General features: G+C 43.6%; 2 protein-coding genes across 5 annotated transcripts; both read right to left on the bottom strand.

The window, feature by feature from the left end:
* Nucleotides 1-505: 505 nt before the first annotated feature.
* On the bottom strand, nucleotides 506-7,522 carry LOC117751867 (sodium/hydrogen exchanger 9B2). Its single transcript, XM_034568873.1, has 15 exons — nucleotides 7,480-7,522; nucleotides 6,365-6,430; nucleotides 4,613-4,693; nucleotides 3,588-3,693; nucleotides 3,191-3,361; nucleotides 2,893-3,035; nucleotides 2,552-2,679; nucleotides 2,387-2,468; nucleotides 2,167-2,260; nucleotides 1,976-2,082; nucleotides 1,729-1,878; nucleotides 1,524-1,632; nucleotides 1,299-1,435; nucleotides 919-1,093; nucleotides 506-804 (listed from the first exon to the last, which is right to left on the bottom strand). Exons 2-15 carry the CDS (start codon nucleotides 6,428-6,430, stop codon nucleotides 719-721), a joined length of 1,635 nt encoding a protein of 544 aa, XP_034424764.1. The 5' UTR covers nucleotides 7,480-7,522; the 3' UTR covers nucleotides 506-718.
* A 2,405-nt stretch (nucleotides 7,523-9,927) lies between these two features.
* Nucleotides 9,928-22,678, bottom strand: corin (corin, serine peptidase). 4 transcript variants are annotated; one of them, XM_034568799.1, is made up of 25 exons: nucleotides 22,512-22,678; nucleotides 20,184-20,334; nucleotides 18,507-18,839; nucleotides 17,390-17,501; nucleotides 17,204-17,311; nucleotides 16,788-17,029; nucleotides 16,588-16,701; nucleotides 15,841-15,948; nucleotides 15,342-15,452; nucleotides 15,097-15,219; nucleotides 14,893-14,997; nucleotides 14,536-14,767; nucleotides 14,282-14,424; nucleotides 14,065-14,172; nucleotides 13,783-13,896; nucleotides 13,516-13,626; nucleotides 13,280-13,403; nucleotides 13,061-13,189; nucleotides 12,687-12,736; nucleotides 12,377-12,563; nucleotides 12,126-12,288; nucleotides 11,938-12,046; nucleotides 11,192-11,325; nucleotides 10,855-11,075; nucleotides 9,928-10,820 (listed from the first exon to the last, which is right to left on the bottom strand). In XM_034568799.1, exons 1-24 carry the CDS (start codon nucleotides 22,572-22,574, stop codon nucleotides 10,893-10,895), a joined length of 3,357 nt encoding a protein of 1,118 aa, XP_034424690.1. In that variant the 5' UTR covers nucleotides 22,575-22,678; the 3' UTR covers nucleotides 9,928-10,820; nucleotides 10,855-10,892. The 4 variants fall into 4 exon arrangements, with proteins under 4 accessions (XP_034424690.1, XP_034424693.1, XP_034424691.1 ...); XM_034568802.1 differs by having other exon boundaries at nucleotides 9,928-10,838; nucleotides 10,875-11,075; XM_034568800.1 differs by having other exon boundaries at nucleotides 9,928-10,838; nucleotides 10,881-11,075.
* Nucleotides 22,679-23,007: the final 329 nt, after the last annotated feature.

The following is a 23,007-nucleotide window of genomic DNA, read 5'->3' as shown; positions in this document are numbered from 1 at the left end:
TATAATAAAAGAGAAAAACATCAACACATTTGACTAATTTTACTTTACAATAACCTTTATTAAAAACAGAATCGTTATTCTTTCCCTATGGAAGTACATGTCCACCACAAAAATATATAATGTAAATAAAGACCAAAACTTACAATAATTCAAATCAAATGTTTAACTTTGTTTTTAATAATCACAATAATGCATTTCTCACCATTTAGTTTTGATAATGAATCTTACAGTTTAGAATTAACACATCTTTGACATACATTTTATATGATCATTTAAAAATAAAATATATTAACATACAGTAGGATTTTGAATAATTATTTAAAATTGCTGAAATATGACCTTCTGTTCTACACATATTGTATATACACATTTTTACTTGACTTTCGTACATTTTGAATGCAAATCGTCATTTTTACTTACTTTCACAACAATGCAGTTTTCTCAGCAAGTTTTTATTTGTGTTTGTAACTTTACATGGGTTTGAAATGGTTTTGCAGTCACACAATCATGTCAACAGTGATTTTTCCTCTTTAATCGTTGAGTCATATACGGCAGAGGGGTAGGTGACAGTAGCTAGCCAAAGCTAGCATTAGCAAGATAAAGTACAAAGGAAACATACAGAAACTACACATAAATAAATCATTGTTTATCATCTGCATAGAGAGTGAACATAGGGAGTGGTATTTGAAGTTTTCTTCAGTTCGTCCAATCAGAGCCTTTATAGCCTACTCTCAAGGGTCACGTTGTCTTTTTCTCCACCAATACCATTGCTGCTTGGAGTCGTGGCTCCGCCCTCCATGTCATCTGCCAAAATTAATGTAAAAAATGATTAATCATTTGATAAATTTACCTAAATGTGACTTATACATTATACATTAATCAATAAATAGAAGGTCAAATTGTGAGATGAAAACTGACCTTTGACCTGTCGCTCCAGGAGGCGTGGTCCTGCCAGTCCGATACCCAGTGCCCCTATGGGAGCTGTGCTGAGGATGGCTAACACAGCTAGCGTTAGCACATCCAATCCAAACTTTATTAAGGCCTCATCTCCTTCCTCTCTCGCCATGTCCAAAGCCTTCGAGCCAATAGCAGCCTGACGCATCAACAAACGAAAAACACGTGTTAATAATAACAAATAAAGTCAATTTAAGAGGTTTCAGGGTCCATTACATGATTCTCCGGGTTCCTGGAAAGTTACTGTATATTCTTGGTTTAGCAGGTTTTAAAGTTCACAGGTGTTGTGTGTTATTTATGGTTCTTATGGTCACTGATGAAGTTCTAGAGTTCCTGTTGCTGACCTGTACGGTGGCTTTCGGCAGCCAGGCCACAGAGATGAAGAGTTTCTCCTTCAGATTGAATCCTCCGAAATGAACCAGCAGGAAGGTAACGAGCAGACGCATCACCAGACCGATACTGATACAGGCCAGACCCAGACCTGGGGCGCCAACAGAGAGTGTGACAATACTCTTAGCGTAGGTCCACTGAATGTTTAGTCTGATAATTGTTCCGTGTAGGGTTCTTACCAACGGTGCTGGGGTTGAGGGTTGCTATGGTGATCTCTGCTCCAATCAGACCAAACAGGAGAGGCTGGAAAACATCCCATGCCTGACCCACCATGGCTGCCACTGGGGCCTGGACGAAAAGACAAAGAGTCAGTGGTGTGAACGGTTTCATACATGCTGATGGTGCTTAAACAAGGTTTGATCCAGTGTTTCTGATGTGTTTTACTTTGTCGGTTCTCCAGCCCAGAGCAGCAAGGAAGGCCAGCACCAGCGTACAGAGCCCACCGGCTCCGGCAAAACCAATAACGTGACTGAAGAAGACCGAAAATATGGACAGACCCAACAACATGAGAGTCCTTCTCAACACAAGGTCCTCCTGCAGGGACAGAGAAGCAGAGTATGTTAAAACATATACAATTTGAATTAAATTTGGTTTCAATTTTATTATACTTCAACATAAATCAATGTCAAACCTGGTCTTTGCTTGGGAAGCAGCACAAGAACAGACCCAGAATCAGCCCAGCGACGACCCCTCCCACTACCTCCAGGAGACCTTTCAGGATGTTCATCCACGTGGAACCTGCAGGACAAACACGACCACGTCACGTTGAGCAGATAAAGTAGAAGAGAAGTGAACAGGACAGAGTAGAACCTGTGCTCTGACCTGTAGAGAAGGCGATTCCCAGGCACGTGGAGAACCCTGTTATGGCCAGAATATCATCAAAACTCCCAGCAGCCATCAGCAAGGTGGGGATTCCCTGAACAACCGCACAGAACAATATTACAACGTTAACAGAACATCACACAAACTCGTTAGAACGTTTCAGGGCCCCCTGGGGGTAAAATGATAACCAGCAGTTATCAGTGCTCGGCAGGTACTTTACCTTCTCCACTCCGTATCCCTCTCTCTGCAGGAGCAACATCGAAGGAACCACAACGGCTGGAGACACTGCAGCCAGGACGAAGCTACGCACAAACGTGACAGTTAGCAACACAGTGTGTGTGTGTGTGTGTGTGTATCTGTGAGCGTGTGTGTGTGTTTGTGTTACCCCAGTATGAAGCCCCAGACCCAGGGCAGACCCAACAGGAAGTGAGAAACCACAGCTACGATGCAGGCCTCCACCACACAGGGGCCTACCGCAAGACGCACACACACCGCCTTCAGACGACTCAATGCCTGCACACACACACACACACACACACACACACACACACACACACACACACACACACACACACACACACACACACACACACACACACACACACACAGAAACACATATAGATTTAAACCTGTGGTGAAACTACATCATTCATTGTGTGCATATGTGTGTGTGTGTGTGTGTGTGTGTGTGTGTGTGTGTGTGTGTGTGTGTGTGTGTGTGTGTACCGAGGGGTCGAGGCCCAGCCCAGCTCTCGTCAGGATGATTGACAGGGCGATGTTCCTCATAGCTGCAGACCAGTGAGTGTTGATGAAGACGGCGTCTGTTATGTACGGAACATTACGCAACACCAGACCTGCCAGCAACATTCCTACACACACACACACACACAGACACACACAGACACACACACACACACACACACACAATTAATTACGAACAAACGGGAGATGGAGTTACAATTATTCTTTTTTGGATAAATTAAACATAGATCAGATGTGATCATATCAGATTGTTGGGTCGTACCAAGTAGAGGAGGGAAGGGGGGTAGCGTAGGCAGTTGAATCATTCCCACCAGTTTCCCTCCGAGCACAGAGCAGATGAAGAGGATGACGAGGCCGAACAGGTTCCCTCCAGGTAAACACTCACTTCCTGTGATGGACCAGACAACTCCGAACAGCAGAGCAAACAGACACACTGCACACACACACACACACACACACACACACACACACACACACACACACACACACACACACACACACACACACACACACACACACACACACACACACACACACACACACACACACACACACACACTTTATTTTTCATCTTTAAATGTATGTGTTACTTGTGGTTTGTTTTAATTATTACAGAATATCTATTTACTAGTATTTAGTATCATTCACAAACAAACTACATTTAGTGATGAGCAGGCTGATGAGTCCCCGAGGTCGAGGACATTTTTCCTTCAGACGGATACAACACGAACAGCAGGAGGACGAGTCTGACTCCGACATCTTCATCTAAACACACACACACACACACACACACACACACACACACACACACACACACACACACACACACACACACACACACATATATATATTATTTATACAAACTATTTAAGATATGTGTGTGTGACAATTTTAAGGACAGCGCCGTGTGTCCAAACTCTCATTTCATCTGTATTTGTGCACGTTTTCTGATATGGACAAACACTGCTGTACCATCAAGAATCACAGGGGCAGTGTACCTAATACTTCAAGCAACTTCGTATCGTATCAAATAATTTCATGTTATACCGCATCAAAACGTTTTATATCAAATTGTATCGTATTTGAGTGTATTCTATCAAATTGTATCATATCTAGTCGTATCATATAAAATTATTCTCGTATCAAACTGTACGACAACATATTGCGGCGAGCTCGTGAGAGAATAAGAGGCTCGCACAGAGAACTTTCTTCCAACACGTCACTTGCCTCCCATACGCCGCACGACAGCAAGCTGAAGGATTTATCTATCATCAATGTGAACACTTCCCACATGAACAGTGACTGGAAACCATCACAGACACCACATCCCACAGTCCCAGTGGCTGCACAAGTGAACTCAAATGAACACCAACCAACAAACACAAATACACAAAACCCACACGAACCAAGTCTGAACATCAACCATATGTCAGCCGAAACAGCTACACATCACCAAAACACCGGCTCACCGATCGCTACAATATCATATAGAATCAAATCGTATCAAATCATAACGTATTGTATCATGTACAAGCAGCATCGTGTAGTGCTCTGCTGTCCACATACTTTTAGCTTGAATCTATTGATTTTGCCCGTGATTTATTGTTTACTATAAACAGTTATACACTGTTATAAACTGTGTGTGTGTGTGTGTGTGTGTGTGTGTGTGTTGTTGACCACTCACCTCGGCCATTGTGTCCGTCTTCCTCTGCGGCAGGACGGTGATCTCTCTCTCCTCCTGACTGACCTGAACTTTACTCTCTCGCTTTACCACCAACGAGTGTGTAAATTATCATGAGAGAGAGAGAGAGAGAGAGAGAGAGAGAGAGAGAGAGAGAGAGAGAGAGAGAGTGAACAAGGTGTTGCACTTTGTCCTCAGTCTATATTCAGAAACTTTACCTAATTATTCTATAAAACATCCCCTGTTTATTTCAATTATTGATTAATCTTCTGATTGTTATATTGCTGAATGTGCATCAGTTTGTTTTGTCCCAACTAAACTCCAGTTATTAACGAGAGAAGCAGCAAACCATGAAAAAAATATTAATCAATCAATCAATTGCCTAATCATTCTGTGTGTACTTGTACAAGTAGGTACTTTAAAGCCTCTTGTTTTATTGTAACTTTACTAACTTGAGAAACTTTAGATGAGTTTAGATGAGTAAAGTCGATACGAGGTGAAGTATGAAGCGGAATTACTCAAATACAAGTACCTCAGAATTGTGTTCAAGTACAGTCCTTGAGTAAATGTCTGCTGTTTGCACATTCCTTCTCTTATTTCCACTTCTCCCTTTTATCTTCCTCTTTTCCCTCCATCCATCTCTGTCGTTTGTTGAACGGGATTTATTGTTTCATCACAGTAATCATTAAACTCTCTCACCTCTCACACACATGCACTCGCTCACTCTGCTGCTGTTTATTGCTGCGACTCCGTCACTGAAGACGAATCCACTCAGTTCAAATGTTTCTTTTTCTTCATCTATTTACTTAATAGGATTTTATTTCTTAATTATTCCTCTGTCTTTTGTTCATGATTCATTTGTAAATATCTGACTAAGTTTCACAAGGAATTAATTAAGTGGTTTTATTCTCTAATCCATAAAAAAAAAAAAATTGAGTTCTTAGATTTATTTTGTACAAGTACACGGTTGTGCTGCAGGATAAGTGTGACAGAGGAACGGTGTGGATGAGCTGTAAACAACAACACTGATCTTTCCACAGCAGAATTTATACGTCATGTCCGGCCTCCTGCTGCTCTACAGGCTCCGCCCCCTCGCCTGACTGTTCCACACATGTTCCTGTTGTTGTGAACGAGTCGGACCCGGAAAATCTGCTGCTGCTGCTTCACAGGAGAAACACTAACTCCAGGAAATGTCCAGACGCTATTTTACAGAGAATGTTAAAGAAAATGAAGTAAAAAATTTCAGCAGCTGCTTCAACTACTTCATATCTGCTCAGATACGTTAGTCCACTGGTTCTCGACATGAGGGTGGAGTCCCTTCAGAGGGACAGCAGGTCGATCTGAGGGTCCTCACATGATTCATGAGACAAGAAAGAACAAACCCAAAGTTCTGATTGACCGAAGCTGAGCTGAGTACATCTGTAAAACACAAAGCTGAGAGATGGATTAATTTTTTATTGCTCGTTAAAAGTCTGTTGGCGCTGGAGTTAAAATCTCTGTCTACCGAGTCAGTGATTTATTACTCATTTAATATTACACTCTGCTGTGTGTGTGTGTGTGTGTGTGTGTGTGTGTGTGTGTGTGTGTGTGTGTGTGTGTGGTACAGGAGCAGATATAGTTTATGATTCATTTATCTTCACACTGTAAAAAAATCCGGCCAGACACACACACACACACACACACACACACACACACACACACACACACACACACACACACACACACGCACACACACACACACACACACACACACACCTCAGCTTGTTTGGGCTTCAGTCCCTCGTCACTACAGTAACGCTTCGTGGCTTCTTCGTCCATCATCTGCAACAAACACACACATGTTATTGTTCTATACTCGTGAGGACACTCAGTTACAGACACAAGATTCACGTCTTAACCTTGAAACTTCTAAAACATTGAGAGCTGAACTAATTGTCCTCACAAACCACAACGTCCTCACTTTCCGGGTGGACAATAAAACCGACGTTCTGATGAATGAATTCAGATGAAATGTTCAGCTACATGATTCAGTCAGAGGAAAACAGGACGGACATATTTTCATATTTGAATAAAACTGCTCTCTCAAGGAAATCCTTTACACTCCTTTTAAATCACAATTTCCAGACTTCTCAGGAAACGTATGAGGAAATCACAGAACTGTGGACTTTTACTTGTTTGTCACTTGGACGTGTCAGATCTCACTGAAACATCTCAGACATGAGTTTTATTTGTCATATGTAAGTAAGTAATGAAAAGTGTTGGATGATGTCAGGTCATCAGAGTCATTGCAGTAATATTACATTTAAATACAACACAATAAAAAAGAGCTTGATACAATCATTAAAAAGTCAAAAACAATAGAATACAACAATACACGTTATTGTGTCAAATAAAGCCTCTGAAGTAGTAAGTATGAAAAGTTATTAGATTTACTGTCTCTGTTTTTTATTTAATTAGAACTAAATTACACAATTAAAACTCAACATATATGGAGAAGTAACATAAAGATATTGAATTATTATTTCTTTGGCTTGTAACTGAAGGTTTTCTGTTAGTATCAGATTTGTGAATTTTTCTCTGACTCTACTTGCAGCAGAAATGAATTAGAATCAGTTAATTGGATATTCACTCAATTTAAACTTATACATCCTAATTCAACATATATGGAGAAAAAAATTAGAGACAAGAATTCAATTAATATTTCAAAAGAAAGGAAAAACGAGCCGACACTGAATTTTACAACTAAGTTAAAACCATGTGATAATTAAATCAATTAAATACAAATGTAATTGATGCAATATTCACTGCACACAGACATCTACACACACACAGACACACTCTTTAGAATGTGTGTTGATACACACTCTTACCTTTGTTTGATGCAGAGACGTGTGACTGGAACCGAGAGGAAGAAACAACTGACACCAAAGTCATCAAAGACACTCAAGAGAGAGAGAGAGAAAGAGTGTGTGTCTTTTTGTGTGTGTGCTAATAACAGTGGGTTTAAACTCTGTTGTTTGTCGCTCTGCAAAATGACAGACATCACACACACACTATAAAGCCTGGCATTATGGGAACACAGGTCACTGTCACACTGTGGACTGCATTAATACCAGACTGTCACACACACACGCACGCACACACACACGCACACACACACGTACAGAGTTGCGTTCATGGTCGCCTGCAGACACTAACACGTCTTATTATCACTGAGATAATAGCAGGTGTGTGTTGGCGTGTGTGCGTACACTGACGTTCACACACACCTCACACGGCGGCTGAGCTGATGATTGACAGCTGAAACTTATTTCCACTGGGATGTGAAAACACAGTCATTAGTGTGGATTAATCCACCGTTTAAAAAAATGAAATTTATATGAAAGTAGTTGTTTTTAAATCTGTATCTTCAGGAGAAACTAGTGAAGTTCAGTTTTGTGTGGTTCAGGGTGTTTTTAGCTCAAACAGCTGAAGCAGAGGTCGTCAGTCAGATGGATTTTCTTGGTTTGTTATTTTTTTTATCTTTGTCTTCTTTATGTATTTATAAAACATCTCACAGGTTGTTGTTGAGCTGGTCTGAAAATACACTTCAGCTAAATATCTCCATCACTTATTTGTGGACAAGAGGAAGTGGAAACAGACGTGTGAACAGGGACAGGTCTGACTGTGAGTCACACACACAGGACAGAGTGTGTGTGTATACTTTTATTTGTGGGATACAATGTGATACAAACCAATTATTCACTGTTACACAAACATTAGAGGCTACAGTTCATAAAGCATTTCAATTTAAATCCAACATCATCAAACAATAACATCTTCTTCATCATCATCATCATCATCATGGTAACAGAGCCAAATCAGGAAGTGACATCAGAAACACACACGCAAGCCAAATCACATACAACCAAACATAGTCTGCACACGTGACTGCATGTTCACAGACACACACACACACACACACACACACAGTGTAAGAAGCCTGACATACAAAAAGCTGTAGAAAAATACTCTTAAAAAACCAAACACACAGAACGATGACGACCACTTGGAATGTTCTGGATGTCAGTTTGACGTTGGCATGGAACACACACACACATCGGGCAACGTGTCGGGCAACGTGTCGGGCAACGTGTCGGGCAACGTGTCGGGCAACGTGTCGGGCAACGTGTCGGGCGCAACATATTGCCCTATAATGAGTTTTCGTTTCGGATTCCACTTTCTCAACGAAATTTTAAACGAAAGATTTAGGATTTCCGTCAAATTTTCTGCATCCTGACCAAATCACCCTCAATTTATCAGTTTGTTAAGGTGATTTTTATGGTTATTACTGACATATTTGATGTCCTTGTAAAATGTGAAAATGTCTTGAATTAACACAGATTAAACTGCAGCAGAAGCTAAATGGGATCAAATAAACAATAAAAATTAGGCTAATTTTAATTCATGAAGTTTCCACGCAACACTTGGGAGGATCATTTATTTAACTAACACAATTCTCACTTTTTAATTCACTTCAAACTCTTCGGGAGAGACTCATTCATAACCTTAGCAGTTAGCTGTGGTGCTAATATACACTGTTTTGTCAGCTACGTAAAAGGTAATGTAGCTCACTGCTAACATTTGGCAGCATTTTAAATACATCACCTCATTGGTCTACATTAGCATTATGCTACATTTGTGCTTCACATTCTAGCTGGCGCTAATTTGGCAGTTAATAGTTTGTGTTAGCGAGTCTGCTAGCTAAAGTTAGCAAAGTTAGCTTTCTAAACATGGCTTCTTTTAAAACTACAGTTTGGCCAGTTGAGTTTGTTAATTAGTAGTTAAAGCTAATTTAGCTTTTTTTTCCTTTGTACTTTATTTTGACTTGAAACATTAAATGAAACATTTTAAATTCAGACACTTTACTTTTTCGATCATTTGTATTTATATCTGTTTATAAGTTAATAAAGACATTGTGTTTATTCATTTTCAGTATTTCTCAACAGTTGTGTTTAACTATAATTTTGTTGATTGTTTATATTAAATTATTAATATTATAGCTACATTACAGTCTGTTATTCACCATTGATCCACTGTTTATATTCTGTTAATACATGTTAGTACGGCTGTGAACGTCAGATACGACACATCGTTAAATAAAACAATGTGTGTTAATAAAGGTCACTGATAAATGTCCATCAAAGTTGAGCTATCAAGTTACCAGCGTGTTCAGAAGCAAAGAAAACGAAACAACTCCTTTCTCGGTGTCACTCACACGAACAGCACGACATCGTACAGCACGACATCGTACAGCACGACATCGTACAGCTCGACATCGTACAGCTCGACATCCTACAGGTAACAGGTTGAAGTACAGGCACTATAGAGTGAAGCATTGTGGGAGGTTGAGTGCTCGGCTGGTTTGTTTTAAGCTAGCAGCTTGGAGGACGTCAGCGCTAAACGTCTGACCGTTGTGATGACGTTTTAACGATGTAAAGTTTAAAGTTTAAAAAGTGTTGATGAAGCAGACACACACACACACACAGACACACAATCAAACACCCACACACACTGGAGAATATTAATGCAACAATGGACTGAAGCTGATTTTCCTCTGAGTTACTGCTGTTGCTAAAATACAAATAAAATAATAATAAATGTCACGTTAATGGAAGCAAAGACATTTTGTATTTAATTTAAATTCCAGCATAAAATTTAAATAAATAAAATGAATCCTACTACTTAATATTTGATGTTGGATTTTAAATTTAATTTAAATTTAATAATTTTAAATGAAGTATATTTGAATTACTGCTACTTTTACTTTGAACTTTTGCTTTTATAAATGGAGAATTTTTACATGTGTAAATTTCAATGGTCTAAATAACTAAACATTTAATAACCAAATGTTCATCAAATTTAAATTCCAACATTAAATATTTGTGTAATAAATGTGTAAATTCACAGTTGACATGTAAAAGTTTATTTAATCTGAGTTTTTTTGTCCTTGTTTTGCTTCCATACATGGTAATACTGAAATAATAGAACTAAGTGTGTAATGTGACGTTTACTTGTTCAACTAGCCAACGAGTTAGCATCAGTAATACTAGTTAATACTACTGTTCGTATGGCAGTTAGCATCTGTAAAGTTATAGGCACAGGTGGAGGAACTGAAGGTGTGTGTGACTGACAATGACATCACTTCCTCCTGGAATGAAAGCGCTCTTGTTGTGTGTGTGTGTGTGTGCGTGTGCGTGTGTGTGTGTGTGTGTGTGTGTGTGTGTGTGTCTGTGTGTGTGTGTCAGTCGGTCAGGTATGTGTGGATGTAGATCTGTTGTTGGATCCAGGGGGTGAAGTGAGTCACGTTGCTGTAAACTCCAGGTCCCAGCACTTTACTGAAGCACACGCTTCCCCACGACGTCAGGCCGAACAACGTCCAGCGCCCGGCCTCCTCCGCGCACACCAACGGACCGCCACTGTCGCCCTGAACACACACACACACAAACATTACACAAGTTGTTCAGTGATCATCGCAAATTTAAGTTGTCTTTTGATCATTGAAATCCTGAGTCTGTCTGGAGCTGTTGGCGCAGACGTTACCATGCAGGAGTCGACGGTTCCAGCTTCGTAACCGGCACAAAGCATCCTGGGAGTGATGGTCTTCATGTCGAAGTAAGACTGACACTGAGCGAGAGAGATGATCCGGACCTCCCCCTCCTGCAGCTTAAAGGGCACTGCACACAAACACACACACACACACACACACACACACACACAAACACACACGTAGGTTCTTGTAAATATTTAATGTGATGTATTAATACATGTGAGGGGGTGACTGAACCCACTGCGCTCGAGCGTGAATCAGTTATCTAGGTCATATTCAATTCTTTTGTTCACTCAGGTCTTTTTCAGATGATGGAGGATACTCCCTATTCAATGGGAAATACTATTTCCACTCCAAGCTTTGCAATGTCCTTCTTTAGCTTTTCTAGTTTTCTAACGTACTTATTTACAGTGAAACATTACATGCTCCACTGATTCCTCCATTTGGCAGTAATCACATAATCCTGTCGGGCTGTCACTCAGGCGGGAATAAAGCCTCAACTGTGCGTCCACGCTGGCCAATCAGAGGCCTCAGAAGACAATTCAAGCACCTACTTTTGCTGCGTCCGCCATCGCACAACGGCGCTCTGACATCACAGGACAACAACTTGAGTTTTCCCCCGTCAATTACACTTTGACACTGACTTTCACCATCATCACGTCCAGTGATCTCTCTCTTTTATCTTTGTGTTTGATCTCCACCATCGTCCTTAGACAGACACATGTGTGTGTTCACTCACTCCTGTTGCCCATGTGACCCCAGCCGCTGATGTAACAGTAGGAGTCCGGTGACGGCAGCTGACCGGGCTGAGGCAGACACGCCGGCCTGACAAACGCCGTCTCCTCCACCTGCAAACACGACCACACCTATCATCAATACCGTCCAATCACTGCTGACCATCAACGCTCTGCACCGGCGCCCTCTGACCTCAGAGTCCAGCTGCACCACGCTGATGTCGTAGTCGACCACCGCCCGGTTGTAGCGCGGGTGTACGATGATGGAGCGCACCCCGCGGCTCTGGCTGTGGACGCCCGGATGGTCCAGGTTGTTGAGGCCCAGGACGACCTTCCACAGGTCGGCGCTCTCCCTCCTGGTGAGGACGCATCAGTGTTTATAAACACACACTGTGACCCCGCGCCCACTTAACCATCCTCACCCTCCATCTCCCTTCGACTCACCCCTCGAAGCAGTGTGCGACGGTCAGAGCCCACCTCCGGCCAATGAGGACGCAGCCGCACACGTGTCCACTCTGCCCGCTCTGCAGCGAGCACTGCCACGGCCACGCCCCCCGCCGGGACACCCGTCCTCCCAGGATCCTCTTCTTCCTGTGAGGGTAGATGCCCACAGTTGGACGAACCCCACACTCTGACACAGAGAGAGAGAGATGGTTATTATGACCTGTGATCAGTAAATCAATAAATGATCAATAATAAAACATGATATTTATTGACAAGTTTATTTAATTTGATGTGAAGAAGAACGTTTTACCTTCTCTGTCACAAAACACAGAAACTCTCCTCCTGGAATGACACGTATGACTAGAGTGAGAGAGAGAGAGAGAGAGAGAGAGAGAGAGAGAGAGAGAGAGACAGAGAGACAGAGTCTGGATTACAATTCTGCCACAGATCCAGAAAAAAATTGTCGTCAAAAGATTGAGGTGTGAAAGAGTTGGACTGTGGCCCATGGATTGCCATGGATTCCAGGTGATGATCAGCAGATTCCAGCTAAAATCCCAGACCTGCTGTGATTAGATCCTGTGGCTGGTCCACCAGGGTCAGTCTGAACCTGAACCTGGACCTGATCAACGGCTTCATCCTGAAAACAACAACCTGAGCAGTTCTCATGAGGTCGGGCTGAGTTACCTTCTCTTCTCCAGTCGGGCCTGCAGAGAAGAACTGTTCCTCAGGTTCCACTCAGGATGGACGTGTAACCAGCGACGACGGCCCGGGACTCCAGGTTGGTCAGCTACCATGGAAACAGAGGAGGGAACCCTGCAGAGGAACACACACATTTAATGTGTCACACTGTTAGTCAACTGTGTGTGTATGTGTGTGTGTGTGTGTGTGTGTTACTAACCTTACCCTAGTCCCAGCTGGTCACAGGTCAGTTTGCTCAGCTCGTGGTTCCACTCGTCTGCACAGACCTGATACTCTGCTGCCGTCCTGAACACCGTCAATACTGAACCTGATCGATCGGACAGAGACACTGTGGAGAGAAGAGTGTGTACGACAGAAAATTTAGAATAAACAAAATACATATATTTTCAACAATGTTTAATCTGCACAGTAATGTTTTCACGTGTGTGTGTTTGTTGTACCACAGTCCCATTCGTCTGAACTGTCTGAACAGTGTTTCTTTCCGTCGCACCACAGTGTGCGATGAACACACTGATGGTTGTTACAGGAGAGCTCGTTGTCTCTGCACACAGCTGAGGAGACAACAACACACACAGTCAACAGCAACACAACAACAATGAAACAACGACACAATAATGACACAACAACAACATTGACAACACATAAACAATGACACAACAACACCACAACAACATGAAGTGGTTACAGTGAGTGTTAATCATCCTCACAGCAGTTGGCCTCGTCCACCAGCAGGGGGCAGTCTGGGAAGCCATCACATATCATACTGGCTTTAATGCACACGTTGCTGCCTGGACACTCCCACAGAGCGCGCTCTGAGCAGCCTGATGGACACACACGCACGCACGCACGCACGCACACACACACACACACACACACACACACACACACACACACACACACACACACACACACACACACACACACACAAAGTGTTACTGCACTGACAGCTGACTGCCACTGAGAGCGACTCTTATTTTGAAATGTCTCACCACAGTTGTCCTCGTCACTGTGGTCATCACAGTCCAGGTGTCCGTCGCAGCGTTTGGACGCCAAGACGCAGCGACCAGACCGACACTTGAAGTGGCTGGGGGAGCACTCTGTCGCCACGGCAACGCATCAAGAACAACAAAAACATGTTAGTTTTATTGAACACGACACAAAGAGTCGTATGAAGTGTCGTCACCAGGACGACCACAGCGTTAGTACCGTCGACGCCGGCCTCCGGCAGCAGGCAGGTGGCATTTCCTCCCTCCTCTGGAAACTGGCTACAGTCCGAGTCCTCGGGCCACTGCAGACCCACAATGCCAAGCACCGACTCACACTTTTCCTTTGCGTTACGACACAACGACCTGCGGGGCGAGAGACATACAGACAAAACAACAAGCTCATTATGACCAACTAACTAGTTCCAGACCTGCAGGCTGACAGGTGGTAGGTGAACAGACTAACTGGTTGCTGACCTGCAGGGCGGGACCTTCTGCAGGCTGACGGGGTCGCACTTGGGCACGAGCAGCGTGCAGGCGTAGAACATGAGGTACTGGTAACAGCCGGTCTGGACGAGGGCGGGGAACAGCGAGGACTCCCAGGACACGGAGCTCTCTCTCTGCGACAGGTGACCCAGGTAGTTTGGGAAACTAGTCAGGTTGTAGGGCAGGTTCATGCACAGCTCCAGGCTGATGGCCTCACAGTGAGCTGGGACACAGAGAGACAGGGTCAGAGCCAAGATCAGGACCAGGACCACATCCAGAGTTATGACATCACACCGATCTTTTAGTATCTATCTTGTTTTCAGTTTTTTGTGCGGAGTGAGGACTCACTGCAGTTGTTGTTGCGGGAGTCACAGGTGTTGCTGCCCCCCACACACACAGACGGACAGGAAGTGGAGATACAGCTGGGCTGACCAGGAACACACACACCCTGAGCTGGAACACACACACAGACACACACACACACACACAGATAAATATAAAGAGGTTGGATGTACAGATGTGAGGTGGGTGTGATGCAGACAGATGTCTCACTCTGCTCTTTGCTGCAGTGCTCCTCGTCGCTGCCGTCTTTACAGTCGTCCTCGCCGTCACAACGAAACGCAGACGGAATACACTGACCGTTCTTACACTCCAGCAGACCCTGACTCTTACAGGCTGCACGCACACACACACACACAGATTTACAATAGTGTAAAAGATAATACATAAAAATGTGATGTGATGTGATATAATATTCTATAATATTATGTAGTATAATGTAACGTAATGTAACTCACAGCAGTTGAGCTCGTCGGACTTGTCCAGACAGTCGTGGTCTCCGTCACACAACCAGTCTCTGGACACACAACGACCGTCACCACAACGATGCTCACGAGCCAGATCACACACTGAAAGCCCACACACACACACACACACACACACACACACACACACACACACACACACACACACACACACACACACACACACACACACACACACACACACACACACACACACACACAATAAAAATAAGAGTCTCTCTTTACCAAAATAAAAGCACAGGCCTTTTCATTCAGAGCAGCTGAGACATAGAAAACCCCCACAACATGATACTGTGTGTGTGTGTGTGTGTGTGTGTGTGTGTGTGTGTGTGTGTGTGTGTGTGTGTGTGTGTGTGTGTGTGTGGGCAGACTGACAGGTGGCAAATTCCCTGACAGAGCTGATCCCAACAAACGTCACTAACAGGTCAGCGTGTGTGTGTGTGTGTGTGTGTGTGTGTGTGTCCTCTCTCACCACAGTCGAGTTCGTCGCTCATGTCTCCACAGTCGTCATAACCGTCGCACACCAGCGCGGGCGAGAGACACCGACCAGTGTTACAGCGAAACTCTCCCTCTGTGCACACTGGAGAGAGAGAGAGGAGCACAAAGGGTTCAGGCTGCTGCAGCGATCAATCAATTATCTGATAAATAGATGAACTGATCAATCAACTGACCAATCGGGTGATAGATCAGTTGAGCAGAGAAACGATTTGACTCTTGTTGTGATAATCGATCGCTGTTCTCAGTCTGATGGATGTCTGCCATATTAGACCAAGTGATTGATCAGTTAATCAATAATCAGCTGATTGATTTTTTTGTCGATCTCTTCCATTTCTTTCTCTTTGTGTCTTTCGTTCTCACGCTCTCTCGGTTCTCTTCCCTCTATCGTTTCCCTCTTTCTTCCTCTGTTGTTCGTGTTTGTTCGACTTTTACAGCGGCAATCGCCCCCGGAGGTCATAGGGAGGGCGAGAGACATAAACCAACAAAGAGAAAACCCTCTCTCTCTCTCTCTTTACATTCCAGTGGTCCTGGCCTATTGACTCTGGGTGTCGCCATGACGACCACCTCTTTGTCACAAAAAACAAGAGTTCAGAAACTTCTACGCCGCCGTCGTACAGTCAGTCAGCCGACAACATGTTACCAAGGCAACAAGCTGAAAACTTTTCCTGATATTTACACAGTGTTTTAAGTGTGTGTGTGTGTGTGTGTGTGTGTGTCCCACCGCAGTGCGTTTCGTCGCTCCAGTCGTCACAGTCGTTGTAGCCGTTACACACCAGTTTCTGGGGGACGCAAATCCCCGTCGCACAGAGGAAGTGGTCATTCCCGCCGCACACAGCTGCCGACCAATCAGAGAGAAGGAAGAGTAGTGATGTCATCGTAACGTCTAATCAAAAGTCAACGTGTGTTGGTTTTTTCACTCACATGATTTCCCTTTGGTCTGTCGCGGCATGTAGCAAGTGAAAGGGGCGGGGCCTGCTGTTGGTGAGGGCGCGGACGTTGACAATGAGGATGATGATGACAGTGGTGGTGGTGGCGTGGAGGTGACATTGCTAAACTGAGAGCAGCGCAGGAAGTCGGGCCAGGAGGCATTGAACATCTGGAGGACAGGCTCACAGCCTTCCCTCGCCGCCTCGCAGAACGACGCACAGGGCAGCACCACCTGTCTGCGCACACACACACAAACACACATAAACACACACCAGTAAAGCTATGAAACTTCCTGTCAGAGGTCAGAGGTCAAAGAGGTAATAAATGTGACAATGTGCTCTCATATTTGTATAAAAATGGCCGTCACTCCTCCTCTAGGTGGATCATGTGTTTTGGTGTTTTTGTGTTACCTGTTGTGCGAGCCGTCGGCGGCGGCGATGCACTCGGGCAGCGCCAGCGAGCAGCCGAACAGCATGATGTGTCTGTAGCAGGAGAGTCTGCTGAGGTAGCTGAAGAACCTGCAACAAACACGCCAGAGTTTAGCTCGGCCCACATGACGCACAGTGTACGGGCTCTGTGTGCGTGGAGGCGGTTACCTTAGCAGCATTTCCACCTCTGAGCTCTTCACCACGGCGACGGAGGAGTACAGCCATGTTTGATTGTAGGGCAGCATGTGGCAATGCGGCTCTGCGATCAGCTGACAGCTGCCTGCAGAGAAACAACTCTTCCATTGTTAATGTTGTCAACAAAAACAAACAGACAAACAGAAAGCAGAGAGAGTGAACATGCCCCTGTTTTGTTATTGTTTTAGCTTAAAAGAACTACTGATAAATATGTTTTAAAGGTTTGGTGTTGCTAGCTTCACCAGGCTAACGCTAACAGCATCCCCTCATTGACCGCAACTAATCTAGAGCTCGACGACAAAACATCAAGTCGACACCAACATCTCTGTGGAGGTGAAACACGCTTTTTCCATGTGACCGCCTGGCGTCCAATCAGAGGACAAGACAGCTCATTAGCATTCACCTCGACGCCACATCAATACACAGAGAGAGAGAGAGAGATAGAGAGAGAGAGAGAGAGAGAGAGAGAGAGAGAGAGAGAGAGAGAGACTGAAGGACAGTAGAGGAGCAGAGACAGAGACACAGAGACGAGGAGAATTTTAAAATAGAAACTGAATGAACGATTTATCATCACACACACACACACACACACACACACACACACACACACAGTCCATCAGTAGAGGAGAATGGAGGACAGTGGAACGGAACTCGTCCATTCTGCTGTCACACAAACCAATAAAGTTATAGTGTTTGACAGAAAAGGACACAACAATAAGACAGAGCAGGGAGGACGGAGAGGACTATGCGTGACTCTGGGATTTGCAGTTCTTCAGCAAGAGGTGACCGATTAACTCTACTACATGCACAGATCCAGCCAATCAGAGAGCGGCGAGCACAATGACCCAGGAAGTGACTCAGCGTCGTTCACACACGAGAGCGACTGAAAAGATCCATGTCATCGTTTTCCCACCGTTCAGACACAGAGAGTCTTAATTGGCTCAGAAGGATTTTTTTCCCCGCAAAATTAAAACAACAGGATGATGTCACACCTCATCAGCTGTGTGATGCTGTGTCTCGAGGACCTTGTTTCCCATGAGCCCCTGCTGCCACCCTCTTTCCCTGTTTACCTTCACGCCTCAGATCATACCTGTGTCAGGTGTCGCGGTGGTGCTAATGGGCCAGGCAGAGCTTAGCGCTGTCACAGAGGTCAGCCAATCAGGAGGCTTTGTGAAGGGCAGAGTGGGCGTGGTCTGAGATGAGGAAGGCGGGGCAGTGCTGGCAGCCGCAGCAGGTGTGCTCTTGCTGTGGTGTGTGACGTCATCGTCGCCGCCGCCATGTTTTCTCAGCGAGGAGGTGGCGCTCTCTACCTCAAAGGTGGGGAGGGGGTTTGTGCTGTTGCCGTGGTAACCGGGGTCGCTGTCGGCGATGGGCTCGGGGGACGAGAGGGGACTGGAGTCCAAGAGGCTGCTGCCAAATATCCCTGAAGAAGAATAAAGGAAGTGATGATCAATAAATACACTCTCAGCCAATCACAGCAGCCGTATCAGCGCTCAGAGCCGGTTGAGCCAATCACAGAGCAGCACAAGGTCAACGGTGAGTTTTTGATTAATGACCCAACAGTAATATTAATGAATCTGTCTGATGTGTGTGTGTTGGACTCGTGTCAGTGTGTGATGTCAATGTGCTGCCTTATTGATCAGTCCTATGATCAGGCTTATTGATCACTTGTCGCTCCAAGAAAAGAAATCTCTGCTCTTACTTTTCACCATCGCTGTTCCTCGTTCAGAGTATTTTCTGTAACTTAGCAACCAAGTGCTGAGTAGACAATCTAATTCCTGTTTACATCACATGACCAGTGTACGTGAATGGTCATGTGACATGTGTTTGTGTGACTGCGACAGTGAACCTGTCAGAATGTGACGATGGTTTAGACAAGACCCTGAGATCAAACACAGAGACAGTTTGTGAAGGAGGAGGGAACAGAGAAAGACCATTAGGTGGTTAATGGTGAGAAACACACACACACACACACACACACACACACACACACACACACACACACACACACACACACACACACACACACACACACACACACACACACACACACACAGCTTAATGGCGGTGTGTGTGAGTGTGTGTGTGTAATGACTCGTGGAGGAGAAAACGGAAAACAGCTGCTGAGGAAGAAAAAGATGAAAGAAAAGAAGAGGAAGAGGAGAAGGAGGAGGTCAAACTGTGAACTCGTGAAAAACACATTTTCTTGTTGTAAATAGAAAAACTTTATTTTTCTTTGTGGTGAAAGGAAAAGATGAAAGGGTAAAAAGGAGAGGTAAAGAGAAGATGAATGTCAGGAGTAAAGAGAGGAGAAGAGAAGAATGGAGGGGTGAGGATGGAGTGATGAAAAGGTGAGTATAAACCGTGGATGAACAGTTGCTGCTGTTTTACTACCTGCGTTTAAATATTTGAAATTCTTTCAGTCTCAATGTTTAAGTCTGTCCTCCTGAGGGATTCCACGCTGTCATGGCGACGAGGGGGAGCGCGACACACACACACACACACACACACACACACACACACACGATCTAATCATCACGCCTGTGAATTCATTAGAGACCATGACTGAGTGTCATCTCTCCTCCTACACACTGTCCTCTATCAGTCTGTTCACATCCCTTCTTCCCTCCACTCTTTCTCTATAAACAAGATCAGTGACTGTTTATAAAGACGATAAGTGACTGTAATTAACAAGAAGTAGATATAAACAAAGGCACAACACTGTGTGTGTGTGAGAGTTAGCATTTGTGTGTGTGTGTATATATACCAGTGAGGGCTAGGACGAGCAGCAGCAGGGCGGCCAGCAGGCTCACAGTGGGAATCAGGATGTAGAGCAGAAGTCGGAGGTGATTGGTGGATCCAAGCTTGTGAGGACACGCCTCCCCGCCCATCCCTGCCTCAGGTGGTCGAGCCGGCGTCTGGAGGACACGTGGAGACGAGTTCAACATCAAGTGACAGAGAGAAAGGACTGAATCCAGGTTTTCATAAGGAGGAGTGGACGCCGGGAAACTCCACACTGACCCTGTACACCCCCCCCCCAGCCCTTCCAGGTTATTTTAAGTGAAGGTGGTGAGGGGGGGCGGTGGTATGTGGGCGGGGCGACCCGGGCCTTTCTGTCCTGTCAGAGTTTCCGTTGGACGAGTCGAAGTTATTTTTGAAGTGATGTGACGATAAACCGACACTTGACACCAAACACACACCAACCGCACTGCTGTAAATACTGCTCGCTCCACCACTCTCTCTCTCTCTCTCTGGATCTCCCTCTGTTCATTGATTAATCTTTGATTGATTGACGGATCGTTCGATCAGCGTTGACTCATTCGTTCATTCACTGACTGACATATTGATTCATTATGATTCAGTATCTTTGTATCAAAGCCTCCATCGATCTCCTTTAGGGCTTGTAGAAAATTATGACTTAACATTTTCAGTTATTTTGATTATTGTAATTTTTACTCACAGGATCTTTTTTACATCATAGAAAATACATTGTTTCTTCATATATACAATTCTTATCAAAATAAAATAATTCCTTTTATACTGCTGCTCAGATCTTTTTTATTTATTGACGATGTGATCAATTAATGTAATTTGCAGATTAACTGATGATTGAAATAATCTTAGCATGACTTGTCCAAAAACATTTCACTTTCCAAACTGTAAAACTTACATCAAGGCATTAATTTGAAGACTTTTATTTTGAAGGCCAAAATAAAACGAGGGATTGAAGCTTTTTGTATAAATACAAAACCTATTTATATTTAATTATAAAGAATTCATGTAAGATTAAACTGCACATTTTTGTCTGGATTAAATAAGTAATGATTTGAATATAAAATGTGAAAAATCCCCTTTATTTACAGGATTCTTTCATTAATTTCTGACTTTTATAGTCAAAACAATTTGTCCAAAAAATAAATGATGGGTACTCATCAAAGAAAAATATTTGTTGATTGTAAACTACATTTTATGAAGAAATTATACGATTATTTACATTCACATCTGTTTTTAGGCCTCAATTGTTAATGACTTCATTAATAATTAACTTAAACATTGTATGTGCAAAAGTATGAATAATCTAGACTATAAATAAAACATATAAATGGGCCCCCCATTGTTTCTTTAGAAAAGTTGAATAGATTCAGTTTATTTTTGACAGAAACTGTAAAAGAGAAATTTTTAGGAAAGCAACCGTGAACTTTATATTTATTAGAGACATCACATCGACTTTCAACACGAGTTCAAAGCTTCACACTGAGGACGACGTCTGTGATGATGAAAGATCCACAAAAAATAAAATAAAAAGTAAATGATGCCGTTTTTATGTTTGTCAGAAACTTTTATTTAACTCTGATTGAAGAGATTAATCGTTATATAATAATATAAATGTATATTTATACAATATACTGCTATTTAGTATTTAGTAGACAATGGTGAATTTCTATCAATGTATAAATATATTTACAGCTCTTATACCTACCTTATATGCCTATATAACAGACAATATATATGTATATATATGAATATGTTTATTTCAATATCTCCTTATACATAATGCTCAAATACATTAACATCCTCGTACAATCATCCTGTGTCACTGCTCTTTACTCAAGTATGTTTCTATACAAATAATATTCACATCTGTAGTGATGCTGTATATTATCTGCATATTCTCTGAACTTGGATTCTGACTCAGCTGCCGTAACGAGTGAATTCCCCTGAACAATAAAGTTTGATCTTATTTCAGTAAGTGAATTTATTCAGATGGTTTGAATTGTTCAACTAAAACAAGACATTTTGGGCTCTGGAATAAATGATCATATTTATAACATGTTTTTATATATACTATTATCATTCTGTTATAGACAATTAGAGACAATACACATAGATCATTAAAAATCAATAGATTGTTGCAGAGACATGAACTTATGAACACTTTAATTATTTAAATGTAGATGAACACACACACGCGCGCGGCCACACACACACACACACACAGAGGACACAAACCAAGGACATACTCAACAAATAGATCCTCACAAACACACGGCGGAGGAACACACACACACACACACGCACACGGACACACACTCACCGTTGCACTTCCCGCTCCTCCGCTGAAGGTGACACGCGCGCAGGTCTCCCGCCGCGCGGACATGACCTGCTGCTGCTGCCGAGCACGAGACCATCCTCTGTCTGCTGCGCGCGAGCTGCTCCGGTAATTAACCGAGCACGAGACACGCTGACTCCGCCCCCACCTCGCTCTCTCTACAGCGTCACCGCCAGCGTCGCTCTACCACACACACACACACTCTCAACAGAAACACACACACACTCTCAACACACACACACACACACACACACACACACACACACACACACACACACACACACACACACACACACACACACACACACACACACACACACACACACACACACACACACACACACACACACACACACACACACACACACACACAAGGTTGCGTGTGATGAAGCAGTAACATGGGACTAAACACACACACACACACACATCTTATCAAGTGCTGGCTGGGACAGTCTGCACCTTAAATCCCAAGATGTGTGTG

This window comes from Hippoglossus hippoglossus, chromosome 18 (assembly GCF_009819705.1).
Source record: "Hippoglossus hippoglossus isolate fHipHip1 chromosome 18, fHipHip1.pri, whole genome shotgun sequence".
NCBI classification, from domain to species: Eukaryota; Metazoa; Chordata; class Actinopteri; order Pleuronectiformes; family Pleuronectidae; genus Hippoglossus; species Hippoglossus hippoglossus.
This window is presented reverse-complemented; position numbering and strand designations above follow the sequence as displayed.